Raw genomic sequence first — 27267 nt, 5'->3', positions numbered from 1 at the left:
ATGTGATTCATTTCGTTACACTATGCTGTCCTCAATTAATTATTGTTTTTATACTATTCACGTGATTAATGAAATAAAAAATCATGTACAGAGAAATAATATTACAAGCTTCTATATCTTTTCATTCAACTCCAATTATGACGCGTGTCTTACCGGTTTTTTTTATCGCACCCACTCATCCGCGCATAACTTCGAATATTCTTTCGATATATTCGCAAATAATTACACGCATGCCGAAATTAAAAGTGAAGTATAACATTAATAAGAGAAAAGAATTTGGCTATCAAGAATCTCGAAATACCGACTTTTCTACTACGATGACTCGCGATCGAAGAATTCGCGCGCGCCCAGCCGCAGCTACCCGGCATTTACCGCGTGATTCGTGCCGCCGCCGGTGACTCCCGGCAGCCTCTTGCGCGTATATATAGAAATATATATGACGCGCGATCTTCTGCTCACGATTCCAATTCAAACGCGGCAGGCTCTGCGACTATACACGTGCTCCCGTGCTCCGAAAAGACCGTTGCACGTCCCGTTTGAATCGGTTTTTTGGTAACATTTTCAATTCAAGGACACCACGGTTCCTAGTTGAATTCATTAGTAACTCGTTATAGAAATCAATGCACTTGACAATGGAGGCGATAATTTTGCAATGCATGATGCCGGATACCAGCGCCGTCGAGCAGGTTAGTTCAACGATCTATACTTTTTTTTTACACACTTGACACATAAGTACACATACTCATCAATATGAAGAAAAAAGAATTAAAAATATTATCCGAACTTCCACTCGATGACGGATGAAAATTTATTAAAAATGATTTTTAATCGATGAATTTTTAGGGTATGGCTAAATTGCGAGAAGCATTCAAAAATCCACAAAGTACATTGGAATTAGCCCAATTAGCAATTGCTGCAGGATCAGCTCAGGTAATTTATTTTAATCCCTATATTTTATTCCGAACCACACTAAAAATATTGTTGCCTAATGCAGGTCAGACAATATGCTGCTGTTTTATTACGCAAGAAGTACAGTAAATCTAAGGGTTGGAGTAAGTTAGATAATTCCTTAAGAACACAAGTTAAAGCACTTTTGATACAGGTCAGTCATTCAATTATTAAATTTAAATTTTAAAATCATTTGGTTTTTTGAAATTTGAAGAATGTTATTATGGAATTTTACAGTCTTTAATGAATGAGAACGACAAATCTGTGAAAAAATCAGTTGCACATCTTGCCGGAGTATTGGTAAAGCATGAAGCAGCTCGTAATGGATGGCCAGAAATTTTTGATTTAATGATGCGATTACTGCAAAGCGCAGAAGTAAGCCATCAAGAAGTAAGTGTCATTACTTGTTTTTGTTAGATAACTTGATAAAATCTGATAAAATCACATTTTATTTTAACTATAAAATTTATGTTTACAGTTTGGACTTTTCATACTAGAAAAGCTAACTGAAATGGCCTCTATTAAAACCTTTGCTGGACAGTTTGAAAATATTTTGAAAATCCTAACTAACGTTGCTGATTCTATTCAAGAATGTTCGGATCCTAGAGCTCCTTATATTTTAAATATAATGATGAATTTAACTAATTATCTAGCAGAACATCCTGTTGTAAGTAACACATTTATTGTCAAAAAATAATTTTACTTCAAGTATTAATTTGAAAAAAAATTCTTTTAGGTAACTAACTATTACATAGCGTTAATACCAGTAACCATGAAGTTAATAATTCACTTCTCTGCTGACTCAGAAGACAAGGCAATTGAAGGATTTGAATTATTAGATGAATTAACAGAGGAATATCCAAAAGTTATGAATCCACATTTCAATGATTTTGTTAAAATGTGTATACACGTAGTTTCAGATCCAAAATCACTTGAAACTGTTAAATCAAGAGCAATAACATCCCTAGGATGGCTTGTTAAATTAAGGAAGAAGACTATTTTAAAAAACTGTCTACTTGATTCAATATTTGGTTTGTAAATATTTATATTTCAAATGAAAAATAGTATAAAATTACAAGTTTTTCAAAAACTTAATCTTTTTAGAATGTCTTTTTGCCGTATTGAGCAGTCCTGTTGATGATTTTGGGGGAGAATACGACGATGATGAGAGCATAACACCAGGTCAGAGTGCTCATGCAGCTTTGGATGATATAGCATTGAACATACCTGCTTCAACATTGTTAACCGTCATGGTAAGTTAAATTATGTTCAAATAATTGCCATCCAAAGTTATTCTTAAATTGAAATTCATTTTAAACATCCTTTTTTTTTAAATTATTCAGTTGAAATACGTGCAGCCAGCATTACAGAGTGACAATGAGTTTGTATTGAAAGCATGCTTCATATCACTCGCAACTGTAACCGAAGGTTGCAGCGATTACATTCGATCCAAACATCTCGAAGATTTCTTGAAACTCGCCATCACGGGAATTAACAATAATAGCAATATCGTCAAGTCCGCGGCCTTCTACGCTATCGGCCAATTTTCGGAGTATCTTCAACCCGAAATCAGTAAATACGTGAACGAAGTACTGCCCATTCTCTTCCAAAACTTGGACATAGTCTTGCAGCGATTGCAAAAGGAACCGCAAGGATCGACGGCTGTGGCTCGCAGGGTCTTCTACGCGCTCGAAATCTTCATCGAGAATCTCGGCGACGATTTACTGCCGTACTTGCCAGTGTTGATGAAGGCCCTCAGCGAAATAATTTTGGAGACCAACAGTGCACCCGAAATCTGGGCTTGCGCCTTGAGCACGGTGGGATCCATTTGCACCGCGTGCGAGAAAAACGTGCTCCCATACTTCGCTCAAATAGTCGAAATGCTTAAGAAATTTTTAGTCAAGCCCGATTTGACCAACGAGGATCAAATCAACGTTGTTTGCGAAGCTATAGGTACGAGGAAATTTGTAGAACGGTGTTTCTTTTTAAGTTGAAAAATGTTGACGTTTGATTTGTAATTTCAGACGCGCTGGGTATCTTTGCGCGGACGATTGGATCGGAAAATTTCGCCCCACTTGTTGAGGATTCGATGCAGTACGCTCTCAACGTACTCGCCGAAGGTGAAGATCCAGATTTGCGCAAAAGTGTCTACGGACTTCTTGGAGCTATGTCTTGCGTATTGAAGGATGATATGCACGTCGTTATAGCAAAGGTTCTCGACAGAATGATGGACAGCATCACGTCGACGGAATCCATTATCGTAAGTGCATTCCTTATCATTTCTTTTTTTCAAATAAATTTTGAAACGAACGATGTTTTGCTCACGATCAACTTACGAATTTTTTTTAGACACAATTCAAAGATAACGGAGACGACGCTCACTTGATTTACGAAGATCTGAACGACAGCGAGGAGGAGGAGAAAGCCGAAGACGAGGAAGACATCGCTAATACCGATGACGAGACGGAAAACGACGAGGAAGACGAAGACGTGGCGGGTTACACCGTGGAGAACGCGTTTGTCGCCGAGAAGGAAGCGGCCATCTCGGCCGTGCGAGAGATCGCCATGAACGCCGAGTGCGTAAACTATATATTTTTTTAAATACACGCAAAATCATACACTTTTAGCGATAGAAACTGAAATAATGATTTTTTTTACCTGCCGCTTCGCAGGAAGGCTTTCCAGCCGTACACAGATTCATTCTTCAATGCAATTTTCGAGCTGCTGACTTTCCCTCAAGAGGACATCAAAGTTTCGGCGATCGAGGCTTTGACGCAGTTGTGCATGATCTACGCGAAGGAAAATACCGAGGAGAAAGCTTTTCCTCTGTTTCAATCGCTGGCCCGCTTGGTCCCGAAATTGGCGGAAATCGTCAGATGCGACACGGAAAGAGACGTAGTCATCGCGACTCTCCAGAGCTACACGACTCTGCTGGATAAGTTGGGCGCTTTGATGCTTCACGTAGAAGGCCACAAGGAGGCATTCGTTAATTGTGCTCTGGACGTCATGAGAGGTAAAAAAAAAAAAAAAAACAAGAATCGAAAATATTATAACGATACGTAAAATGCTAAACTTACATTAATCTCCCTAGGTCAAACCGAGTGTCAAGATACCACGGGTCAGGATCCCGACGAGGAGGAGGATCCCGAGGAAGCCGAGCACGACGAGTACTTGTTCGATCACGCCTGTCAATTATTGGTGGCCGTCGGCAAACACATGCCAATCGAGGAATTCGCTACCCAGATGAAAGTCGCCATGCCCATTCTCGTCAAACGAAACGTAAGTATCATCGAGCACACTCGCTAAAACGATCCCTTTGAACGACTCGATATCAATTCGACTTGCACGCTATTCCATTCGCAGGGTCCAGAAGCCACCGAGATCAGACGAGCCAACAGTCTCGGCACCATAGCCGAATCCATCGGCATACTGGGCGCTCACGTGGTACCTTACGTGAACACCCTGGCCCCACTGGCCATAGGATTGTCCAGAGACAGCACCAAGGACGTGCGCAACAACGCGATCTTCGCTCTGGGCGAGCTGGCTCTGCACGCCGGACCCTCGATGTACGAGCACTACCCGATGTTGCTCAAACTGATGTCCGAGGTGATGGCCGAGGAGAAGGAGGGCCTGGTGCGCGACAACATCATCGGCGCCGTCGCGCGCATGATGCTGGCCCACGTGGAAGGCGTCCAACCGATCGAGGACGTCTTCGGAGTGCTGGTGAATCAGCTGCCGCTGGCCACGGACTTCGAGGAAAATCTCGCCGTGTTCCGTGCCATTCTTCATCTTTACCAAATGGGAAATCCGGTGATCAGGGCGAATCTCGCAAAGCTGCTCGCCGTGTCGATCCAGGTTTTACAATCGCCGGATATGAGCGACGGTAAGTCAACGATAACTCGTCGATCGTTTTCACAAACGAGCTTAAAACAAGATGTTACAATGATTCGTTTACTTTTGCAGATACCAAAAATCTAGCGTTGAAGTTCACGAGGCAGGCGAGAAAAGACTTTGACGCTGAATGGAAAGCTTTTATCGGTAGCGTACAATTGGATATGGGCTTGATGTCCATGATCAATGCAGATGAGTCGTAATTGTTATACGATATAAAGCGAGACACACAACCTAGAGGTTTAAGACAATAGTTTTTTTCACATTGAAAAATATAAAGTTTATTTTTTACTACGCGCCGGCGTTGAATCGATACAAATGATATATGTATGTTTTATAATGAAAATATAATCTTTATATAACTTGAATCGATCGAATCTTCGTTTATTCTTCTTGAATTACATAATTACATTATTGACGTGAGAAATTTCGTCGAACGATAAAGAGCCATGCAACACAGCTGTGCACACAAATCGGTTCAACTTTACCGATTTATAATTCATGGAACCGCTACTGCGCCTATACTTTTAATTACATCGAGTGACGATCATCTAGCGTGCACGATTTATTTATCGTGAAAATCGTGCAACAAAAGAACAGCATAATGTATTCTTCGCCTGTCTCCGTCACCTATTACCATTGCCAAAGCTGAGTCAGCCTTGCAACATTTTTTCCTCTCTCTCTCTCTGTCTCACGCAATCGCGTCTCTACTTCCATACCGTTAAGAAGTAAAAAAGAGCGCCGCGCGTTCAACGGAAAAAGAGATTTTTAGCTTCGCTCAGGAGAATATCTTTTTTAATATTATACACACAGAGTCGTACAACATAATGAATGATAATGCAATTGCCTCTCGCTTTTAGCTTTACTGCTGTGCGCGCATTTAGCCATGAATAGCGCAAAAAAAAAAAAGAATGGAAGGAGGAGGGCAACGATTCCCAATAACGGAATTACGCCACTCTCCTTTTACTCTGTAGTAGTATATAGTACTAGGAGTTACGTGCCGTATATATATATGATAATACAAAAAGTTGGCGCGACTCCGGAAATTCACAGTACAATGCGTTTTTTACTCTAACTACACTCTCTGCGCGCGTACAGCGCAAAAGGATAATATCAGCAATTGCCAGGCATGACTCCTATACATATATCTATATAAGCTCTAGACACTGTATATAGCAGTATATCTGTATGGTATATTATGGAAAATGGGTGGGAAGATTTGGCAACACTGTCGGTTTTATACATGTACAGTCTTGGCCTGGCGATGGTTGGCAGTAGTATAGTAGAGAGAGAGAGAGAGAGTAAAGCAGCAGTAGTAGTGCATCACAGTACAGTGCGAGTACGATGGCCCACGGAGTTACTACTACTGTACCGTGAGCAGACGGCCTCGCAGAGGGACCATCGCAGAGAGGCCAGAATACATACATATATCGCACGCTACGCAAAGTGTCCATCTCTGCTGCGGCTGTTGTGCGTACGTGTGTGTCAATATATAAGTGTTGGTCTCTCTTAAATTTCAGCACATCGATCGAATCACATCGCGAGGTTCGGTAGATGTCCTATTGTCACAGCTCGTCGATCGTGCATAATCTTTAAAAGGACTCGTGTGGTTTTTAAATTTTGACGCGATCCGCGGTGGTGCGTTAAAAAAGGAGTGGAAGAAGGATACGAAAGCATAGCGAGGACGAGCGAATGAATACATATAAAAAATATATCTATATATATATCAACAAGAGACAAAGTCCGAAGCGAGTCGAGTCGAGAGCGGTGTATAACCGTATATGGTAAGTTTTAAATGTCCATTTGCATAATCCGAGCTTCGTCAGTGTATAGTGACACACACGCACGAACGGAGATGTTACATCGCGACGCGGGTGTATTTTTAAAGGAATGAAAAATTGTATCGTTGAAAAACAAAGCCGATGTATGCCGTTATATACAGAACGAAAAGAGAGTAATTAAAGTTCAACGTTAAGTACACATTAAAGTCGCGGTGCACGCGCGCGCGCGTCTCTCTCGCAGTCTGTATGTCTCGAGTCAAGTGTGTGCTTATATACATATGCATATACGTATGCTGCGCGAAAAAAGCTCTCTCGCCCATATACAGCACAGCGTTACATATGTAGCAGGTATATGTATACATGTGTCTGTGTGTGGGTGTGTATGTGTGTTTATAGCGCGTGGATCGATCTGCTTCCCACGCGAGAGACGCGGCATACGACGTATAACATCGTAATAATGCATGATATGGTTTTTCTCCGGCATGATATGCGCCAAGCCGAGCCTTTACATATCTAAGCCTTACACACGTATATACTTATAACTGTATAAATATAACTTGGCGTGATTAGTGCTTTTAGCAGTTTTTGCACGCGGATAACGTATAAAATCGATATCTTGCGGCACTTCGTCCCGCATTATAGTAGTACGCGATGGATAAGAAAAAAAAGGAAAGATTAAACACCGGCGCACCTGCGAAAAATCCACCTTAACGCGCGTGTGCTCGTTAGAGAGAGAGAGAGAGGAGAAATTTTCTAATTTATGCCGTGTGCAAAAACTCGTCGGGAATCAATGCTCATCTGGGTTATAGTATACGGTGCGCCTATATATATTATAAAGAGAGACTCTTTCTCTTTCTCTCGTCGGCGGCGGCTTCTCGTCGGGTATATATAGAGAGGACACGATACACCCGGTTTCATAGAGCTATATGTTTGACAGCTTGAGCGCTTACGCGTGCGCGTATACTTGTACATATATTGCAGGCGTGCACACGAATTTAATTCTTATAAATTGATTACGAATTTTGCCAATGATCGATGAGAAAAAATAATCATCGAATGGGATATTCGACGCGTATACGTGGGAGATTTCGCAACGAGAAACCCGAGCGATAGACGATAAGATTTCGATTAAAAAAAAAAAAAGATATTAAAATTAAAATCAATTTCAATCGTATCGAGAGACTACAACGAATCGAGATTCGACGTTTTTGTTTATACATATCACAATATATACCTGTAAACGTGCGGCGGCCGCATTCATTACTTTTCTGTTTTTTTTTCACTTGAAAAATTTTCAGTTAAATGCGACTCCATAGTCCGATATGAAAATTTTAGTGAACTCAAAATTCCACGATCGTTTTTGACAAAAAGCACCATGACTTGAAAGATATAAAAAAAAAAAAACAAAGAAAAAAACGTAAGATCGGGCGTGTTATACTTTACAATCGTATCATCGTTGCCCAATTAAAAGTGTGCCCAATGGAGATTCTCAGCGATTAAGGATATCATTACTCTGGGTGCAGCGGCGGCAGGCTCGATTGTAGGAGATATCCGAGAGATACCGGTTATTGGTTCAAAGGAGAAAAAAAAGTGGCAGACAGACAGAGAAAGAGAGAGCGAGAGATAGGAAACAGTTTATAGGAGGTTATAAACCGATAATTTTTTTTAGTAAACATTTCCGATCGTGCACGAAATCCATAACGCGCATAGATAGAAAGACCGAGGCCTACATCGAGTGAAAGTTTTTATTTTATTTCGTATCGTTCACCATTGTGTACACAGAGATAAATGAAAATTGCCTATATATCTCGGTCGAACGAGCACGCGACCACCTCGTCCCAACTGCAATATTTATCTATCGACTCTTCCAATTACCGATCGTTCTCTCTACCCTCTTTTTTTTCCTCGCAGAGATACATTCGTTAAAGCCGATATATCGCCGACCCAACAACTGCCGTCATCATGGATTTCCGCTTCGACGTCAATAAAATATTCCCAAAGAGAATCAACAAAATCACTCAGACCCTGCTGCCCGAGGGCTTCCGGGGCGATCGACGCGAGTACAAGTGAGTATACGATTGAACCTCGATACCGATCCGAATGACATGTTAACACGTGTGCATGATATTGCAAAACGCAGCGACACGCAGCGACTGCTGTCGAGAATAATCGACGACATCGGCGAGGCCTCGGCCAAGGCCCAGGGCCTCAATCGGACCATCACGACGGCGCAAAAGCTCAGGGATACCGATCACATTGTTTACCTCATGGTCGATAAGAACGGAAACAAGTAATACATTGTATCAAATATATTAACAAAAAATTAACGAGAAAAATAAAAAATGTTAACGCGTCGATGTGTGCTCCAGTGGCAACGGCAGCGTAGTCGGCCTCCTGAAAACCGGCTCGAAGACGCTCTTCATGTTCGACGAGGACGGCGCCCAGTATCGCCTGACGCCCCGCTGCATACTCGACTTTTACATTCACGAGTCGCGCCAGCGGATGGGCCTGGGCAAGGAGCTTTACGAGTTCATGCTCAAAGTAATTAATCAATCATACAACGACCTTAATTGCGTTTGGATAATTATAGCCTCGCTATATACCGATTTTATTTTTGTATTTTCCCCTCGCGTGGTAGGAGGAGAGCATTCAACCCATCAAGTTGGCTATAGACCGGCCGTCGGAAAAATTCCTCAAGTTCCTGGTGAAGCACTATCATCTGGAGCGCGCAATACCGCAGAATAACAAATTCGTAGTTTTTAAGGGCTTCTTCGATAACGGTACGTTTCGATTTTTACCACTTTTGGATGAATATGATTTATCGTGCGTTATTTTCGCAGAAGTCGAAGATGCCGAAAGCGCCAAAGTGTTCACTTCGCCGCTGACGAATAATCGTGCTATCGAGTACTCGGCGAGGACCAACAGTATCGTTGACTCACCCTCTCGGGCCGGCTCCAGGTGCAACAGGTACTACACAACAACGATATAATCATCTCGTTGAAATTGAAAAATTTTCAATTCGCGCGTAACGGTGATTTTTTTTCTCTTCCAGTATAAACGGAACGCCGAGCAAATACTCCATTGGCCGATACGCCGCGTCTCGCCCCCCAAGTTTCATGGCTGATGTGAGTCTCGTAAAATAAAAAAGCAATTACCGTTTTTACGGTCGCAGCGCAGAAATTAATGCAATTTTATACCTACGTATATTTCTTTTTGTTTCGGTTGTTTTCAGATTATACACAATGTCGCAACTCCAGAAAAACATAAATTCAACTCAAGGTTAGCATTAAATTTGATAATACTTCAGTACAATAGTAGTTTTTAATTTTATTACTGCATGATTTCGATTCGAACGGAACTATTTATTTATTTCGCCGATAAAATAGAAATGAAACGTTTTTATTAATGTTTATTTTTTCAATTGTGTTTTTAGGTGATATGACGAGCATGATAGCAATCCTTTTATTTTGTTATTAAAGTTTATTATAAGCGCATCGTTTCCGTTATGGCTTTTGTGGAGTCACACGCAGACAGTTGCATGTGTTTTTGCATAAAAAAAAAACAAACAAAAAATTCACCTCTCGCAAAAGTATATAATTGTTCAAGATGAAGTTCACCACACACGCACCTCGACTTTGATGGATAATGTGCAATTTATGTACCTACTTTTTATTTCGCTTTTATTTGTTTTACTTTTTTCCTCCGTTCTTTTTTCCTCCCTCACTTTTAAAAAGAAATTTGTTATTATTTTATAACGTTAATCGAATCGAGCAAAGCTTTAACAGTATTAACCGTAAATAAGATACGCAGAAAAATAATTACAAAAAACATAGAATTTATATATATTATTATTATTATTTATCGAAAAAAAAGATAAGAAATTTTATACACGTTTTAAAATAAATGTTATGTAATTTGAAATGCAGTTTATTATTTAATCATTAACGCTTATATTATTTCATCACCATAAAAGTATGTACAGCATCATTCAGCACATTCGCAACTACTAAGGTTTACTAGCTGCATCGCAATTAACTCTCGCTCATCATTGAACAACATAAATTGCCATGCGACTCGTGTGTTATTTCTCTTCTCTCTTCTTCTTTTTCTTCTCTTGTAGGACCTGCACCGATACTAAAAACTTTTACGGCGATTACTCGCTGCCGCAAAACGGCTCGACCTCCACCGGGGCCACCTACTATCACGACGAGATCGCCGCGGAGGACGTGGTCGATCGAGCGGCCGAGGTCCAAGCCAATTACGAGGCCGACCACCAGCCGTACAACACCTGCGACGAGGATCGGGCCCCGGCCGGCTTCAAGGAGCACTGGCAAACCAAGACGTCGCCACCCGAACAGACGACGACGGAGGAGGATAAGAGTCTGGCGAAAAATGTCGGCCAATTGAGCCTGGATAACGGCGGAGGGGATGACAAGGCCTCGAACAACGGCCACGACGACAAGAACAGTAGATTCGACGAGGAGGAGTATCGGAATCCGGCTGGCGAGGACGCGCAGCTGCCCTACGGCGCTCATCTCGATATTAAATTCTACCACTCGCCTTTGTGGTAAAGAGCAAATTTGACAACAAAATGACATGGGTGAAAAAATAATGTGTAATCGTGCATGCATCCTAATTCATACATATAATAAATTGATGATTATCGTATAACAGGTAAGCGACGGGTATCGAATTTATATAATTTCAAATTAATAATGGCCTTTCGATATGAGCTTATTCGTGAATCATTAAAGTCACTCGGTAAATTGATATCGATTCAATCGAGACAAAAATTAACGGCACATAATATATATCCGCTATTATTAATTAATGAACCAAAGTGGATAATTTCCTATTATGATTTAAATCGATTCCATTCAATGATTCCTGTATAATCAGTCCTTGAACCCTTCAATAATAGAGACAAACCGCAATTAATACTTAGTTACAGCATTTACGAATAGCGATATACCAATGATGCCCCCAGTAATAGATCGTCATTATATACGAGCACCGATCATATATTTAACGTATTTACCTTCAGCATTTAGTAAGATTATGTAAAACGATTTGTTGATGTTTGTTTACGACGTGTACTTGTAAAAATATCGAGACTAGTCCGTTCGATTAACCATGCGACAATAAGTTGAATTATTCACATGATATATTTATCTATGATTTAGAATCGATGTTACGATGAATGTTTTTAGTGCAAAATTATAAAAAGGATGTGTTAATTTTGATCTGTTGAGTATGTTCCAATTATGTATACACAAAATATTGTTAAAATCGTAATACTTTAACACTTGCATTTATTAGCTTAAATGTATAATTTGTGTATAGTTAATTTTATACTTCATAATTGTCTAAGTTTTTAGAACAATGCTAGACTTTAAAATATTTTACAGTTAACTCTTCATCAGTATTGCTTAGTTGAGCTTCATTATATTTATAATATATGTATACACACCACATTTCTAAATGTTTATTCATCTGACAAGATTGCAAGGGATCAATTGAATATTTATCAGATGCAAATTAAGTAAAACAATTAATTGCTATTCATGTAACATGAAACATTTTCAAAAGAGCGTGTTTTTTAAACGGGTAAAATTTTTAAAAATATTTATACTACCTGCGATTGATGTCTTCAACAAAATAAATTATCTAAATCTCTTGTCTAAGATCTAATATTTCATTCTCCTCACAAATCTACTATTTATAATATCAACATTTTTACAACTCTTATGTCTATTTGAAAATCTAATTTTCTTTGATATTTGTTTTTCATTTTTTATCGTATTTATTTTTAGAAAATTTTTATTTTAATAAATCTTTTTTGATACTTGAAGCCATGCAGTCTCGGCACAACATCATGCAAATTATGCATAACTGAATGCATACTCAATGTATGACAACTTTTTTTCATGGAAGACTTTCAATTTCAAACGCATCAGACGTGTAAAAATTTATAATCTAAAGACACAAAAAATAGCATTCGATAAAAGATAGAAAAGGACACAAGTCTAGAATATAAATTAAATTAAATTCGTGCAACGGATTCATTTATTTATTTTGCTTCGTATTTTATCGATTGCACTTTACCAAATCATGTCATGCACAGCATAGCATTACGTTTTTCATTAAAATAATTTTATCGGAACAACTAAGTAAGCATTAGAAAAAAAACATGAAAATAATTTGTGAAATAATCGACAGACAGAATAAGTAAAGATTAGGAAATTGATTCAAGATATAGATAGAATAAACAGAGTGAGTTATTTTGATATTATAAACAAATATTTATTGTACTATCAATATGTATAGCGGCAACTAATAATTTTAATGTTTAGAAAAATGATATTCGATCAAAGTGTAATAAAGCGTTTCTATATTGATTTCACAGATAAATGAACTTTTTTCCAACTTAGGGTAGACTTACAAATTAATTTTATCGAAAATCATTGTGAAATATTTCTGAAATTTAATTTATGTATGAGCATTTGATTTTTATGGCTTATCTTCTTTTTTATAATTATTTTCGTGGGACTCTGCTCATTTAACAAATTTTATTTTAACTGAAAGCGTAGCTCGAGAGGAGCCCAAATTTTGGCAAGTACCATTTTGCATTTCACTGACGTTCTTGTCGTACGCCCCATTTTATTTTTTATTTTTTATTTATTTATTGCATTTATAAATCGTATACAATTACGTTGAAGCTATTTGTCTTTTGCTCACATTCAATTGTATTAAAACAGCGTTTCAAAAATTATCTGCTCCGTAATATAATGTGACATATTTTTGTTTTTTGTTTTCGTGTTAATATATTGTATAATAAGTATAGGACTGAAAACAGAAATACATCTATCCTATATAAAAGCGTTTCATTTCTTTGAGGACTCTCCGTGTGAATATATAATTCTTATATTTTTATGCGTGAATATATAAATATACAATAAAATGATCTTATTGTTAAACTTATTTAGAAATTTTCGTAGATATCGTTTTGTTTTTATTTTGTACAAAAAATTTATTTCGTATGAGAAATATAATATTTTATATAATCGATTGAATAAAATTGCTCGATACTCGATTTTTCTGAACTGAATCCTTAAAAATTCAACAAATAGAGTACAATTACGCTATTGTTATTACACATTCCTTATTCTCCCTTTCTCTTCATTATCATTTATGTTTACGCAAATAATATACACAAATAAAGCCGTTGCAATATAACGTTCAATAAAAAATTTGATAAATACATATAATGTAATGGATAATAATAAAATTTCAATAACAATCTCATTTTTACTTTTAAATTCACAATGAAATAAGCATACTGTTTTGGTAACTCAAGCGCAGCGCGTAATATCATTTTACATCGCTTCCGCTCTGGGAATTTATACATTTGTTTAAAGCGTTTTCGCTCTTCTCCGAGCTACTGGTCGGCGACGTTGTCGTCGTCGTCGTCGTCGCCGTCTGTGGCTGCTGCTGCTGCTGCTCGTCTGCGTCGACTATCTGACTGGCGAACGACGAGGTCTGACGAACCGTCTCACCCTGACTCACGGACTTTTTTTCTAAAGCAGGCCGCGGCGACTGGTCGTCCGTGGTTTCGGAGTCGACCTGCAATGAATTTGTTTGTTTGAGTCACTGAAAAAGAAGAAATGGAGAATGCATGATTCGATGAGTGATGTCATATGAATGATTCATTGATATGATTAATGATATGAATATGAGTTAAGAATGATAAAAAATGAGAAAACTTACGGGAATCGAGATCTGCTGCGAAGGTGTCATGAGCCTCTCGCTCGTGTCGCTCCCACAGCTCGAACTCTCGCTCATGTCGAGCGAGTGCTTGCGAGACGTGCGCGGACTCGACGACGACGTTTTACACGACGATCCGAAGTGTATCGTACTTTTGCCGCACACTTGCGCTTGAATGTGCTCGCAAAGTCGCCTGAATCGTCGTATGTTGCCTGAAAAAAAACCACAATAAAAAAATGTAGTCTCTTCTCATTGGCATTCCCAACAAAAAGTTACGTAAAAACCTTACCGGTCAACAGTGTGAAAGTGACGGCGAACAGGGTCTCGGACGAGCCCTTGGAGATCTCGTTGATGTCCACCTGAAATCGCACGTGTCTCTGGAACATGGTGGGGCCGGCGTTGCTCCTCTTGTACTCGACCTTGAAGGACATGGGCGAGCTGACGCTGTGCGACAGCTCGGATATCGACAAGAACGTGTGTATGAGATCGGCTTTGAGCGCCACCAGCGGCTTGCCCTTGACCAGCACCGTGAACGTCTCGTCCTTCTCCGTGGTCATCAGATTTCCGAACCAGGAGCGCTTGGTCAGTTCCGGCGACGATTCGGGAGTCAGATGGACCTGTCGACGCGAAACACACGATATCGTTAGCGATAAATCTTTTGCTCCCCTTGGCCAGATCTGTCAAAGATTACAACCCCCTCGAACGTAATAAATGTTCTTACGTCATCCGTGCTGGTCAATAATTTTCTACGATGAAATCTCGGACTGCCCAGGAAGGAGTTCTTGATGGTGTTCAGTCGCGATCTCCAGTGATGCGCGCCCGAGGTACCACCACCCGCGCCACCACTGCTAGTAGCCGCGGCACCGCCACCCGTGGACGCCAGCGATCCATCCGGCATCAGCTGCGGCGGTGGCATCATCAGCTTGTCCACCAACTTGTTGCCCGCCGCGAGGAGCTGATGATTGCCATCGGACTCGCCGCCGCTGCTCAGCGCCGAGGGCAGCAGCAGCGTGTTGTGCGACGAGCAGTGATTGCTGTTGGACAGCTCGGCGCTGGAGCGTCGCTGTTGGGCCGCCGACGCCGAGTTGCTGTTGTTGGCCGCGGCCTGCAGCATCATCTCGGTGGAGGAGGCGTTGTAGGCGGACGAGGACACCTCCTTCTGGGAGCCGCCGAAGTGCGACGCGGCCAGCGACGATATATTGCTGTTCGGCGTCAATTGATGCGCCACGTGGATGTGCACGTTGCTTATCGATCGACGAGAAGACGGCCTAGTGCTGCATATACGATGCAGCGGACGAAAAAGGAGAAGAGAGAGGGTGGATTATCGATCATTTTCCCCGAAAATTCGCAGACAGGAAGCTCGTGCGAATGAAATATCGTTATATTATCGACGAATCGCGTCCCTTACCTCGATTGTCTTCTGGGCGTTAAAGGCGAACCCTGACTTATTTGACCTAAATTTAGAGAACTATTGCCGTTTAGTCTACAGCTATCTATGCGCTTCTTAGGCGGATCCTCCTGGTGGGTGTCCGCGCTCCGAGGATTGTTCTTCACGAATTCCAACTCGTCCTCGTAGGCGGGCCTCTTGCGCTTACGCTCGAGTAACAAAAAGTAAATGACCTTTTCGGTATTGTGGCTGTGTGTGTGCGTGGGAGAGAGAAACAGAACATCGTTATTGCATCGTTTAGCAGTCTAGCAGGCATTGTTAATTTCAATAATCGATCGTATGTAAATACTGGAAGATTACGAGCTGCACATAATCTATATATTTATATATATAGCTAGTTAGCCGTGTGCTTCGCTCTCTGTTTCAATGTTATCGTTATTGTGCGCCAGGCGAAGGGCGGCAATTGATTCGCGCGCGCGGGCACATGCATTAAGCAGTATCGATTAATAAACAGAGATGAAAAATGGGACGGACGACAGCTGCTGCTGCAACTGCTGCACGGGCTATTTTATATACATGATGTATTTATAAAGGAGAGAGAGAGAGAGAGAGAGAAAGGCGCTTACTTTGGATTTAGAAGCTCCTTGATGAGTTTGTCTTTCTCTTTGAAGCAGCCCAAGCTCGATATGGCTTGCAAGACATCGGGATCAATTGCATCTTCGGACGGAATAACGTGGGTTTGTACTACATCCATCATAGATTGTTCAAGCTCTAGTTCGCCCTTGCCGGCGGCGGTTATCCACACGTGACGATTAATCTCGCAAAGCTGTAAGACGGTGTACGCGTTGAAAATAAATATAGTCATTGCGTACAAGGGCTGAATCATAAGGCGATCGATCAAAAATTGTCTTTTTCCGGCTTACCGTTAGTCTTTTTTCGGGATTGACCTCGATCATACCCCGCAAGAGGTTTTGGCAATCTGGAGGAACGAAGTGCGGTATGTGGAACACGCCGCGCTTGACTTTTTCTAGCAGCTGGCGCAGATTGTCGTCGTCGAACGGCAGCGCGCCGACGAGTAGGGCGTAGAGTATCACGCCGCACGACCAGACGTCGGCTCGTCTGCCGTCGTACTTTTCTCCCTGCGAAAATTTCACAATGACAATTACATTATTTATTCGTCGAGAAATTTCGTTTGAGTTTCGAGCCGATGTCACTTACTCTAATTACTTCTGGACAGGCGTAATGCGGCGATCCGCAGCTGGTCTCCAACATGGAGCCGGCGGGCTGCAGCGAGGCCATGCCGAAGTCGGCTATCTTTATGTTGTTCTTCTCGTCCAGGAGCAAATTTTCGGGCTTCAAGTCGCGATGACTGCGCGAGCAAACAAAAAGTCCTGGTTATTATACGTATAATTCACAAAGTGCGATTAAAAAATAATAAAAGAGGATGTACGAACCAAATACTATGGCTATGGCAGAAGTCAAGAGCTGAAATAATTTGACGGAAAAATCTTCGAGCTTCCTTAGGAGTAAGCCTTCCTTTTTTAACTAAATAATCGAATAGTTCTCCCCCAGAGACGTGTTCTAGCACCAAATATCTGCTCGTTTCAAAAAGTTTTTCAAGTAATCATCATAAATTATTCTCACTGGCTTACAAAAAAAAAAAAAAAAGAATCGATCGTTAATAATGTATAGCAGTACTCACAAATATTTTTTATTCTCGTAAACGTCGGAGAGGCCGAGCACGTGGGGATGATCGATCAGCTTCATTATGGCGATCTCGCGCTCGACCTTCATCAACACCGACTCGGACAGCTTCTCGCGATTAATTATTTTAATTGCCACCTTCTTGCCCGACACGCAGTGCACGCCCAGCTTCACCAGACCTGTCGCCGAGCACAGAGAATATAATTCCATCCAAAATAGAATGTCTATGTATGTGTATGTATGTATAAGCTCGTGTAATTGCGGAGCATAATACGATCGGGACGCGGTATACATATAGGTACTATCGATAATATTTAGTGCACACGTATACACACAAATATCTATAGATTGTATACAGATGCCGACGAGTTTCCATAAGCGAAAGTTTAAAGGTCCTTTGCTGGCTGGAGAGCTGTGTGCTAAAGTTTGCGAATGGATGTCGCGTACACGTACACACACACACACACACACATATAAAGCAAGTTTGATAATTGACGTAAGCAACGACACGAAATTGTCGAAACTTCAATTATCGGCATCTCTACTATATGCACAGAGAGTAAGCTGTACATAGTTTCTCGGCGCTCTGCGCGAGAAACACGTGCGTGCACTACCTCATATCATTATCCTTGAACTTGTTTTTTCTTTTTCTATTTTTTTTTTTTTTTTTTTTTTTTTTTATAAACTTATAACAGAAATCTGATTTTCTGTTTCTTCTTGCGCCTTTCAGAAACGTCAAAATGGCTTAGCTCTTCCAGCCAGAAAGTTTACGACTGCGACGTGTGTTCGTGTATGTGTATATGACTATATACATTATTACACATATCCCGGCGCGCGCGAGCGGCGAGTTCTCGCGAGAATTTCCAATAACCAATCAGAGGAGTATATATTTGCTGCACGTGTGCACCTACTGAGAGAGAGAGAGAGAGAGAGAAAGAGAGTGAAAAACAGAGATCGATACTTGTTTACAAGGTTCAAATTATTTTTCTCGGTATACCTTGGCACGGTAGTGTTGCGATGGGTATTACACATAAGGTAGCTAGTCTTATCCGATTTTTCAGGAGCTTTTTTTCCTGATAAAAAGCTCCGGAAAGGGCGTTATAATGACATACGTCATGTTTTATATGGTATATAGTATATATACGTAATGAAAGTTTTACAACCCATCCGAAGGGAAGAGGGTCGCGCGGGGGTAGGTAGGTAGGTAGGCAGTAGGCACACGGGTAGGCGGGGGCGCGACACCTCGTTTCCTCGTGTGCAGTGCAGTGCAGCAACTCTCCGATATATCGATAATTTTTTTTTTCGTATGTGTCGCGTGTGCCTAGGATATCTTTGCTCCAGATCTTCCTTTCTCTCTCTCTCTCTCTCTCTGTCTGCGTGACGTCTCTGTGTGTCATTCCAAAAATAATTTTTTTTTCCTTCTTTATTACAGAGATAAAAATATAACCAGGACTCACCCGTTTGGCCTTTGCCTAAGGTCTTCTCAAGCCTGTAGGGCCCGACGTACTGGTGGCTGTCTTGCGTACCAGAACCGATCGAGTTCTGTTTGCCCTGTTGCATCGTCGTTGTGGAACAAATAATGACACACAACAGAACTCGTATATAACTCCGCGACACTTCGCACGTCACACACCTCCCTTGAATTTTGTATTTATTTTCAATTTAATAAATATAATTTTTGTAAATAACTAACGGGCCGAAAGCTGTTAGCTATTTTCACAGTCCGACATGCCTCGGCTGCTTCAGTAGCACTAGGCGACGAGAACAAGAAGAAGATGAAGAAGAAGAAGAAGAAGAAGAAGAAGAAAAGGCGTCCGTCGACAGCAGCCTGCCGCAGAGACGTCGGCGCGTGCAACGCAACTTTTTTGATTCACTGCCTGCACGATAATCACGAGTCGTAGTAGTATTCCTAGCAGTAGTAGTAATAGTAGTAGTGGTAGTAGTAGTAGTTTTAGAAGTAGTTTTAGCAGCAGTAATGGCGAGAATGCAACAACTGCTAATAATCTTCGACATTTTCACAGCTTTCTGATTTTTCGAATCTCAGCGGTGTGTATCTAAAGCCCAGTATAGCTAGTTAGCAGCAGCAGTAGCAGTGCAGTTATCGTAGCGGTGTGTGGTAATAGAGCGCTGGAGCTGGAGACAGAGCAACGTCATCTGTAAAAAGAAGAAGAAGAAGAAAATGAAAGAAGGATCGAAGAAGAGAAAATTCATTAAATTCGGTTTATAAAAGCTCCGCGAGCTTTTCTCTCGATCCTGCCTGCCTGCCTGTCAGCCCTATACCGACTTTAAATCTCGACCACGAACTTATCTCTCTCTCTCTCTTGTATTATATACACTACTATATATATGTAACACTCGTTTATGCTTATCCGTGCTTTCGATCGCGCGCACGGCCACTAGGCTGCTGCCACTGCAACACAAGAGGGAAGAAGAGAGAGAGAGAGAGAGAGCTTGGGCTTAGTGCAACTCTGTGTTTGTGCCTATTGTCTCACATACACGCTAACACACAAGAAGACAGCAGCAGCGACAACGCGAGTGTATCATTTCATCTTTCATCCAAGCTGCAGCAACGACCGCGTGTGCCTAGGTGCATCATATTGTTGCACACATGCCTGCTAGATCTGCAGCCAGCAGCAGCCACACAGAACGCGCGCGCGCACACACACATACGACCCATGTACTACGCTTGGATGTTTCATGCTCTACTTCGGTAAAAAAAGAAACTCATTTTCTAATTTCTCGTATATATATGCGGTATGTACAGCGTTGCGCATTTCTTTCCTTGCCTTTTTAAAGGTAGGTATATATAATTGCTATACGCGCGACACTTTTTACGCGACAAAAATAAAACGAACAAAAATAATTCAATGTATCGCGCGGGTCTTGAAAAGAAGAAAAAGAAAAGAAGCGAGACAGGGTAAGCGTATATAGGCAAAACAATCGTCTCTAATGCATGCATGCCTATAGTAGTATACGACCGTGCGAGTACACCTCGTTTCGCTGGTGTAGTAGCACATATAAGACATCGATAGTACGGGGGTTGGACACGATATAGCTCGGTTCGCGTATTCTCGCGTGCATAAATACTCTCGCGGCAAGGCACACACGCATCGATAACGATACACAACGCTATAGGTAATAAATATACGACTACGTACTAAACTCGTGCTTCGTTCGGCGAGTCTTCGCGGTGGATATACAATATCCGACGCGCACACGTATATGGGTAATATTCATGCAGAAAAACGCCCCCTCCCAACGCGATGCAGCGAAACGTTGCACGTTTTATGCACGACGATGGAAAAATTTAGCCCGGGATTCGTGCGTTCGGTTTCGATGCGACGAAGTGAAAACGATACGTTCACGCGCTTTATAAGCCCGCTGTACACGATAGTACGTATCGTTTCGATGCAGCAGCAGTAGCTCGAGTCTTCGTGATCGCTTTTACATATTCAAATATAGACGCGCACACCTACGTCTATTACGGTATGCTTGTGGTAGTACTTATTAATGAAATTGTACGGCTTACTCCCCGATACTCGTGTCTCTCTCTCTCTCTCTCTCTCTCTCTGCCTATATAGTCCGTCCATCGTGTGTACATGTACGTGTCTATGTGTGCTTGTGTGTATGTGTATACTATTAAGGGATGGAGCAGCAGCAGCTCCGAGTCTACGCTGTGCCGCGATCCGCGCGCGCGAGGACAGAGAGTGAAATGGAGAGAGAGAGAGAGAGAAAGACGAGGTAGCTATATGTACGGTCAAAAGAACGGAATAGATATTGACTCTCGTGAACATGTACAGGTGCAAAAGAAGCGCATAGGAGAGAGAGAGAGAGAAGAGAACGGAGCTCGTCGTACCTTGCACACACACACACACAGAGTCACTTATTGATGTGATTACTCACACTTGGACGAATGAGTAGGCAAACGCTACTGTATACTACTACCGAGCGTAATACAGGAGAATAGGGTAACATTGCACCTCCCGCGTAGCCATGAGAATATATGTATGAGGCACACGGGTAAAAGCCGAGAGTAGGTACGTGTGCACTACATACATACACGAGAGAGAGAGAGAGAGAGGAGTGCATATAAGTTTTGACGTCGAAAGTAAAAGTGCACACACACACACACACACACACACACACACACACACACATTCACTCACACGTTTTAATTGAAGCTATATAAATATATATCTATCTCTCTTTATATACCTATAGTAAGGCGATGCATACGATTACACATACATCGATACTCACTTGTATGGGCATTCGAGTGTACGATGATTGAGAGCTCTCTGCAGCTGCGGCAGATTATCTCGTGGCTGCTGCTGATGACTCTCTGATGCTCGCTGCCGCGGCTCGGCCCATTCTCGATTTCGTCGTCATCGTCGTCGCCTCTTCTACGACAATAACCTTGCACGAGCGCGACGGAATCACAGAAGCGGTAGAAGCTTCGACGATCATTTCATTTGCACTGGTGGCTGCTGCGCTACTGGCCGACGTCGTCGAGACGCGACGTTTTGCCATGATGATCGCAGCGGACGCACGAGTATCGCAACTTATTTATGTCGGTAGATTCGCCTCTTGGTCGCAGGAGCTTATGTACAAGGGAGAAAAGTAAAAACGAGAGCAACCAGCGAAACTCGTATATTCGTCGATATCGCGAAGCACTGCTTGCGCGAGAAACATACACGCACGGACATTCACAGACACACAAGGGGGTTCGACAAACTTCCAGGCAGGCAGGCAGCAGCAGCTCACAGGCTTGTGTAGTTGCGTTTTGTGCTTTTATATATACAGCACGTATTCCTTTTCTTCTTGCGGCTATATTATTAACTTTATACGCTGCTACTTTTTCAATTCGTCCGACGACGACGATCGACTAGGCTACCAACTCCACCGCCACGAGCTTTTTCCAAGTTACCATCGTCGATAATAACTTGACAATGAAAACGGGAATACACCCCTGTGCTGTATGTGTGCTCGATATGACTCTCGGACGCAGAGAGAATGAGAGAGAGAGACGGAAGAGCTGCGAGAGAGGCTCGACGACGACGACGATGAAGAGGGTATGTTTCGTGCTGCTGGCTGCGAGTCGCGGTGGTGGAAAGTGCGCGCGCAACCCCCCGACGATCAGCAACCAGCAGCAAGCAGCCCTAAACATACATCACGTACTGCCACTGTTGGTATATATAATAATAAGTCGAGTAGCAGCCGAGAGAAGAGACGACGACGACGGCGGACTTCCCCCTTTGGCGCTTTCCGCGCGCTCAGAGCGCCACTATGAGCTGCACAGATAGCTGGTGCTATACATATACCTATATATTATATAACCAGCAGGCGCACTTGAGAAAGGTATACACGCTCACTCTCTCACACAAAAGGAGAAATGTACGTGTGTTTATATAGTTATAACGCGTACACATATTCCGAAAAGTATGTTGTTCGATATCTGTACAATGACAGCATAGGGATGGTATAGTAGTATGCCTCGGAGGAGCAGCTGAGCCTGCATAGGAGCGATTGCGGTCGCGTTGGTGCTTGGCGGTGGCCAGGACTCCATTCGAATAGTCGCGCCAGTTTGCTCGTGGTATATAATATGAAAATTGACATACAATTGGATACAACGACAGTTCTGAAAGAACAAGAGCTCGATACTCGAGGCTAATTGTTGTATTTGATACCGATTTTCTCTTGCGATCGATTGGCAATGAGCATCCCGATGAAATAATATTATTCCTATTCGTATGTATGAAGTACAAATGAAGTAAGACGCTGACTGACCCCAAAGCTATGAAAGTACAGGGTATCGGCTGCCCTCGCGGTTTCGGAAGCAATCATGTGCTGATTGCTCCCTTTTTCTAAAAAAAAAAAAAAAGGATACGCTACTAGTCCAAAGTGCTGGGACGAAAATTGTAATATTTTTGATTCTGATAATCATTATTTTCAACGATAACTTGCGAAACATTTATAAGGTATCAACACAAAATGTTGACAGAATGCAAAAAACATACCCGAGAAAACTTTTAAAAATGAAAAAAATCTAAAAAAAGGAAATCTAAAATTATTCTAAAATATTAAAAATTAGCTATCATATGGACGACCATCAGAAATGAAGCTTATTTCAGTTAAATAATTCGAAACATCAAAATGTCTGTGTGTCATCGAAAGAAAAAAAACCGCTGCCAATTTATTGGCAAGCAGTTTCCTCCAAAGATGGTTTTTACTTATTGTTAAAAAAAAAAAAATAATAATAATAACATTTTTTTTCCTGCCTTATAATTGAGAAAGAGCAAAGATTATTTTGAAGAATTAAGGGAAAGGTTTGTCTACAAATTTTGTTATAGTCTCAGGACTAGAAAAAAAAAAATTTGAAATTTTTTTGAAGATAAAAAAACGGTAAAAAAAGAAAGAAAAAAGTGTAGTAAGTATTTTTTCAATTTGTCAATGATTAAATTAAGTTGGAAATATTAAATCATATGATAAACTGAAACAAATTTTTTTCAGATATTTAAAAAAAAAGTTTTTTTTTTGAAAAATGTTTTTCTCCGTTAGCTGAAAAAAAAAATTTCATGGGCTTCGTCCTGGATATAATGCAATTTAAACTACATTTGAATTTAATAATGATGGCTAAGATTTGGTTGAGGAATGAAAATTTTTAAAAAAAGCGGATGGAGTATTGCAAAAGAGGGTATTTTTTATCTACTTTTACCGCAGGTTAGCAAATACAGGTTACCAGTGCATTGAATCAAAATTCAGATAACACGATGGGGACATTGACCTTAATTTACTATTTGATTTTTTCACTTAAGGAGGTTCGGGAGTGTTTGAGGGGGACGAAGCGGGACGCGAGGGGCTCCTATACTTCCAATGTTAAATTTTCAGCGCTGCCAACTTCGAAATAACACGAAATTGTAGGTTTTTTCAATGAGCTGGCACACAATTATAGCTATTATTAATAATTCAATCATTTTGATGAGTTTTTTTCGATGTTTTAGGCTTAAAACAATACTCTATTTGTCATTAGAGTCGAATGAGCACATATTTTTGTTGTTCTAGCTCATTTGTTGGTTAGGGTACGCGCAAATGACCCACGAATTTTTACACATAACAATTTATTTCTCGATAACTAAACGGTCGATGAACTTCTTTTCGCAGTCAAATTATTCCTTATTAAATTTCCTACATGTACGTATTTTTTTCTATTTAGTTTTTGTTTTTTTACATTATGTTTATGCTCATTGAAAGCGAAAATTCATGATTTCTCGTAAGAAACCATGTTAAATGGTCAAAAAATTTTTTCATCATTTTAACAAAATTTTGCGGTGAAAAGTTGTATTTTGATATAAACATTCATATTATAAAGTTTCAAAGCAATTGAACGTGTTTTAAAAATTTGGCTGCATTTCGCTGAGACTCCCGAACCTCCTTAAGAGGTATCAATAATAAGGTTTGAATAATTAAAAAAAAATTAGTTCATAATGTTATGGGACGAAGATCAAATAGAAGCTTTAAAAATTTTATTTACAATTATGTCTTATCCAACCATAATTATTTGCATATGTATGCCAAGTCAGTTATTGATCAACGCCACTAACGATTTGTTTACGGAATGGGAAGCGAGCCAGGAAATTTATAGTTACTAAATTATTGAAGATAATATGTATACCTTTTTAAAATTTGACGTAGTTATTTCATCAAGTGGTACACTTATCCACCGAAAGCTAGACTCTTATTATTGATAATAATAAGAAGATCAATGAAAGATTTTAATACGGCGGCTGGGCCAATAATAACTTTGAACATTGAAAGCTGCAGCTTGGTAAGCGGACCTATTGAATTTTCGAAATTTACAACTTTGAATATATAATCATCATATTTTATTTCAAAGATAATAAAACGATCGGTATCGTTTATAGCAGCTTTCAGGTCAGTGTTTCAATCGGTTAAGTAGAGGAAATCTTTTGAATGCATACATTTTTAACGTTAACATCCTTTTGATATATTGATTAGAATTATACTTCTCTATTTTATAGTATTTTCCATTGCAATAAGTTTAAACACGATTTTTTAGCTCAATCTTAAAAACTTTATGTTGTGTCGGGTTATACAAGATGTTATTCTACGTCTTTACATATTATTAGGCTTGCCATTATACTGAATATGAAATTGACCCATTAAAAAAAAAAAATAATAATAATTTCGTATTTACTATAATCCAGTACTTACAGTAGTTTCCTAATATGAATAAAGCTGTTTTGTTCGACCTTGCACTTAAAACGCAATGTTTAATGAACAAATTTGAACGAGTCTTGGAAATATTACAAAAATCCTTGTGGATTTTTAGTTTGATTTTTAGACCTAAAAAAAGTTCAGTTTTTTAGCCAATTCACAGGTCAGATTTCAAGATGAATAAAGTGTCAGTCCATTGATGGCAAGTGAAGATGCCTTTTACATTAATTAGCAACGAAGCTAATGATTTTGGATTGGAGACAGCCAAGCAAGCGGGTCGATGCAGTATAAGTATATCAGAGAATGCTGCGGCGCATTTATATCCCAATCTCTTATATGAAGACGATTAATAAAAATCTTAATTTCGATAGTCCATCTTCGAAAGTTACGGAAAAAATAATGTGGCCACATATGAATAAAAGGACGAAATTGATTGGAAGATCCTTTAGCATTAAAACAATGTCAATTTTATTAGCAAGTTAAGCATTATCGTTCAAACTTCAATATTTTTATAAATTTATAAAATTTTTATAAATCAATTTGAAATATTTTTAAAAATAATCAAATAGATGTTTTGTGAGTTAATTAAATCTGGTACCCAAAAAGACAAGAAATTGACGTTCAATAGTAATTGTAAACTTTTAAAGTACTTTAATTAAAAAAAAGAATTTTTTACCAATGAATTTAACCAAACTTTATTAATTGAATTAAAGAATCTTAAAAAATTTCACCAGTAGATTAAGTAGCTGAAAAATGGCTGAACACAAAAAATAAAAAATTTCACAAAATTTTTTTTTTGGCAATTATACACACTTTTGTACATACATTTTTGTATTACGTAATTATTGGGACATTTTGGGCACACATTATGTACAAGTTCCTTATGTTCTCTTATAATTTAATAAACCAAATACATATTTTTAGATTTTTAGACTGTGATTTCAATACTATCACATTCAATGGTCCAGGCTCTCAAAATGTCAATTCCATTTTGGAAAATGTGTACCCTATCGGCATTTGATGTTGCAAGAATAAAACACACTATGCGATATTGCTAAATATTTTCGATAATAAAACAATTCTTCGTAGTAATGAAATATTTTAGAAACTACAGCATAATATATTTAACACTGAACATAGGAATATTCCTGTATGAATTTTTGTGCAATTATTATTCAATAAATCGCGTAATTAGAGTTTCTTAGTATATTGAGTTTATCACTATTTTTGAAAATTAGGCACTTCGCTCTTGTTCCTCATCCAGTACCAAGTACCTTAAGTTCCGGAGAGTATTTTTAATTAAAGATTCATCTATGTTTAAAATTGAAACAAATTAAAATCCGAGCATGTTAATGAATTAATGTTTTTATTTTTTTCTCTCTTGTTACACATGTTCTTAGAAACTAAAGAAGTTTCACTTCAAAAAGGGATGTTAAAAAGCTGGTGGAGTGTTAACAACCAAACAATTTTATCAGAAACACATGCACGAGTTCTCGAATTTTCATCGTGATTTTTTGGGCTGCAGATACTTACATCATTCAATGACAGGGACAATAT

General features: G+C 39.9%; 3 protein-coding genes across 3 annotated transcripts; 2 read left to right on the top strand and 1 right to left on the bottom strand.

Moving 5' to 3' along the window:
• The first annotated feature begins 450 nt into the window (after window positions 1-450).
• Window positions 451-5207, top strand: LOC106652132 (importin-4-like). Its single transcript, XM_014370927.2, has 14 exons — window positions 451-686; window positions 844-930; window positions 995-1102; window positions 1186-1338; window positions 1427-1615; window positions 1685-1979; window positions 2053-2201; window positions 2292-2901; window positions 2973-3208; window positions 3298-3524; window positions 3621-3961; window positions 4040-4227; window positions 4312-4831; window positions 4912-5207. The coding sequence occupies exons 1-14, from the start codon at window positions 621-623 to the stop codon at window positions 5040-5042; spliced, it is 3300 nt and encodes a 1099-aa protein (XP_014226413.1). The 5' UTR covers window positions 451-620; the 3' UTR covers window positions 5043-5207.
• A 904-nt stretch (window positions 5208-6111) lies between these two features.
• LOC106652111 (alpha-tubulin N-acetyltransferase-like) lies at window positions 6112-12209 on the top strand. Its single transcript, XM_014370893.2, has 9 exons — window positions 6112-6623; window positions 8532-8686; window positions 8761-8910; window positions 8990-9161; window positions 9259-9400; window positions 9461-9587; window positions 9673-9745; window positions 9853-9899; window positions 10741-12209. The coding sequence occupies exons 2-9, from the start codon at window positions 8583-8585 to the stop codon at window positions 11189-11191; spliced, it is 1266 nt and encodes a 421-aa protein (XP_014226379.1). The 5' UTR covers window positions 6112-6623; window positions 8532-8582; the 3' UTR covers window positions 11192-12209.
• Window positions 12210-13158: 949 nt separating this feature from the next.
• Window positions 13159-22494, bottom strand: LOC106652112 (serine/threonine-protein kinase BRSK2-like). Its single transcript, XM_014370895.2, has 12 exons — window positions 21736-22494; window positions 18933-19629; window positions 17474-17654; window positions 17226-17366; window positions 16990-17140; window positions 16695-16910; window positions 16398-16597; window positions 15793-16020; window positions 15106-15658; window positions 14674-15001; window positions 14388-14596; window positions 13159-14243 (listed from the first exon to the last, which is right to left on the bottom strand). The coding sequence occupies exons 2-12, from the start codon at window positions 19033-19035 to the stop codon at window positions 13992-13994; spliced, it is 2562 nt and encodes an 853-aa protein (XP_014226381.1). The 5' UTR covers window positions 19036-19629; window positions 21736-22494; the 3' UTR covers window positions 13159-13991.
• Between the last annotated feature and the right edge of the window lie 4773 nt (window positions 22495-27267).

The sequence above is a fragment of the Trichogramma pretiosum genome, unplaced genomic scaffold (genome assembly GCF_000599845.2).
Source record: "Trichogramma pretiosum strain Unisexual culture from Peru unplaced genomic scaffold, Tpre_2.0 scaffold13, whole genome shotgun sequence".
In the NCBI taxonomy this organism is placed as follows: Eukaryota; Metazoa; Arthropoda; class Insecta; order Hymenoptera; family Trichogrammatidae; genus Trichogramma; species Trichogramma pretiosum.
This window is presented reverse-complemented; position numbering and strand designations above follow the sequence as displayed.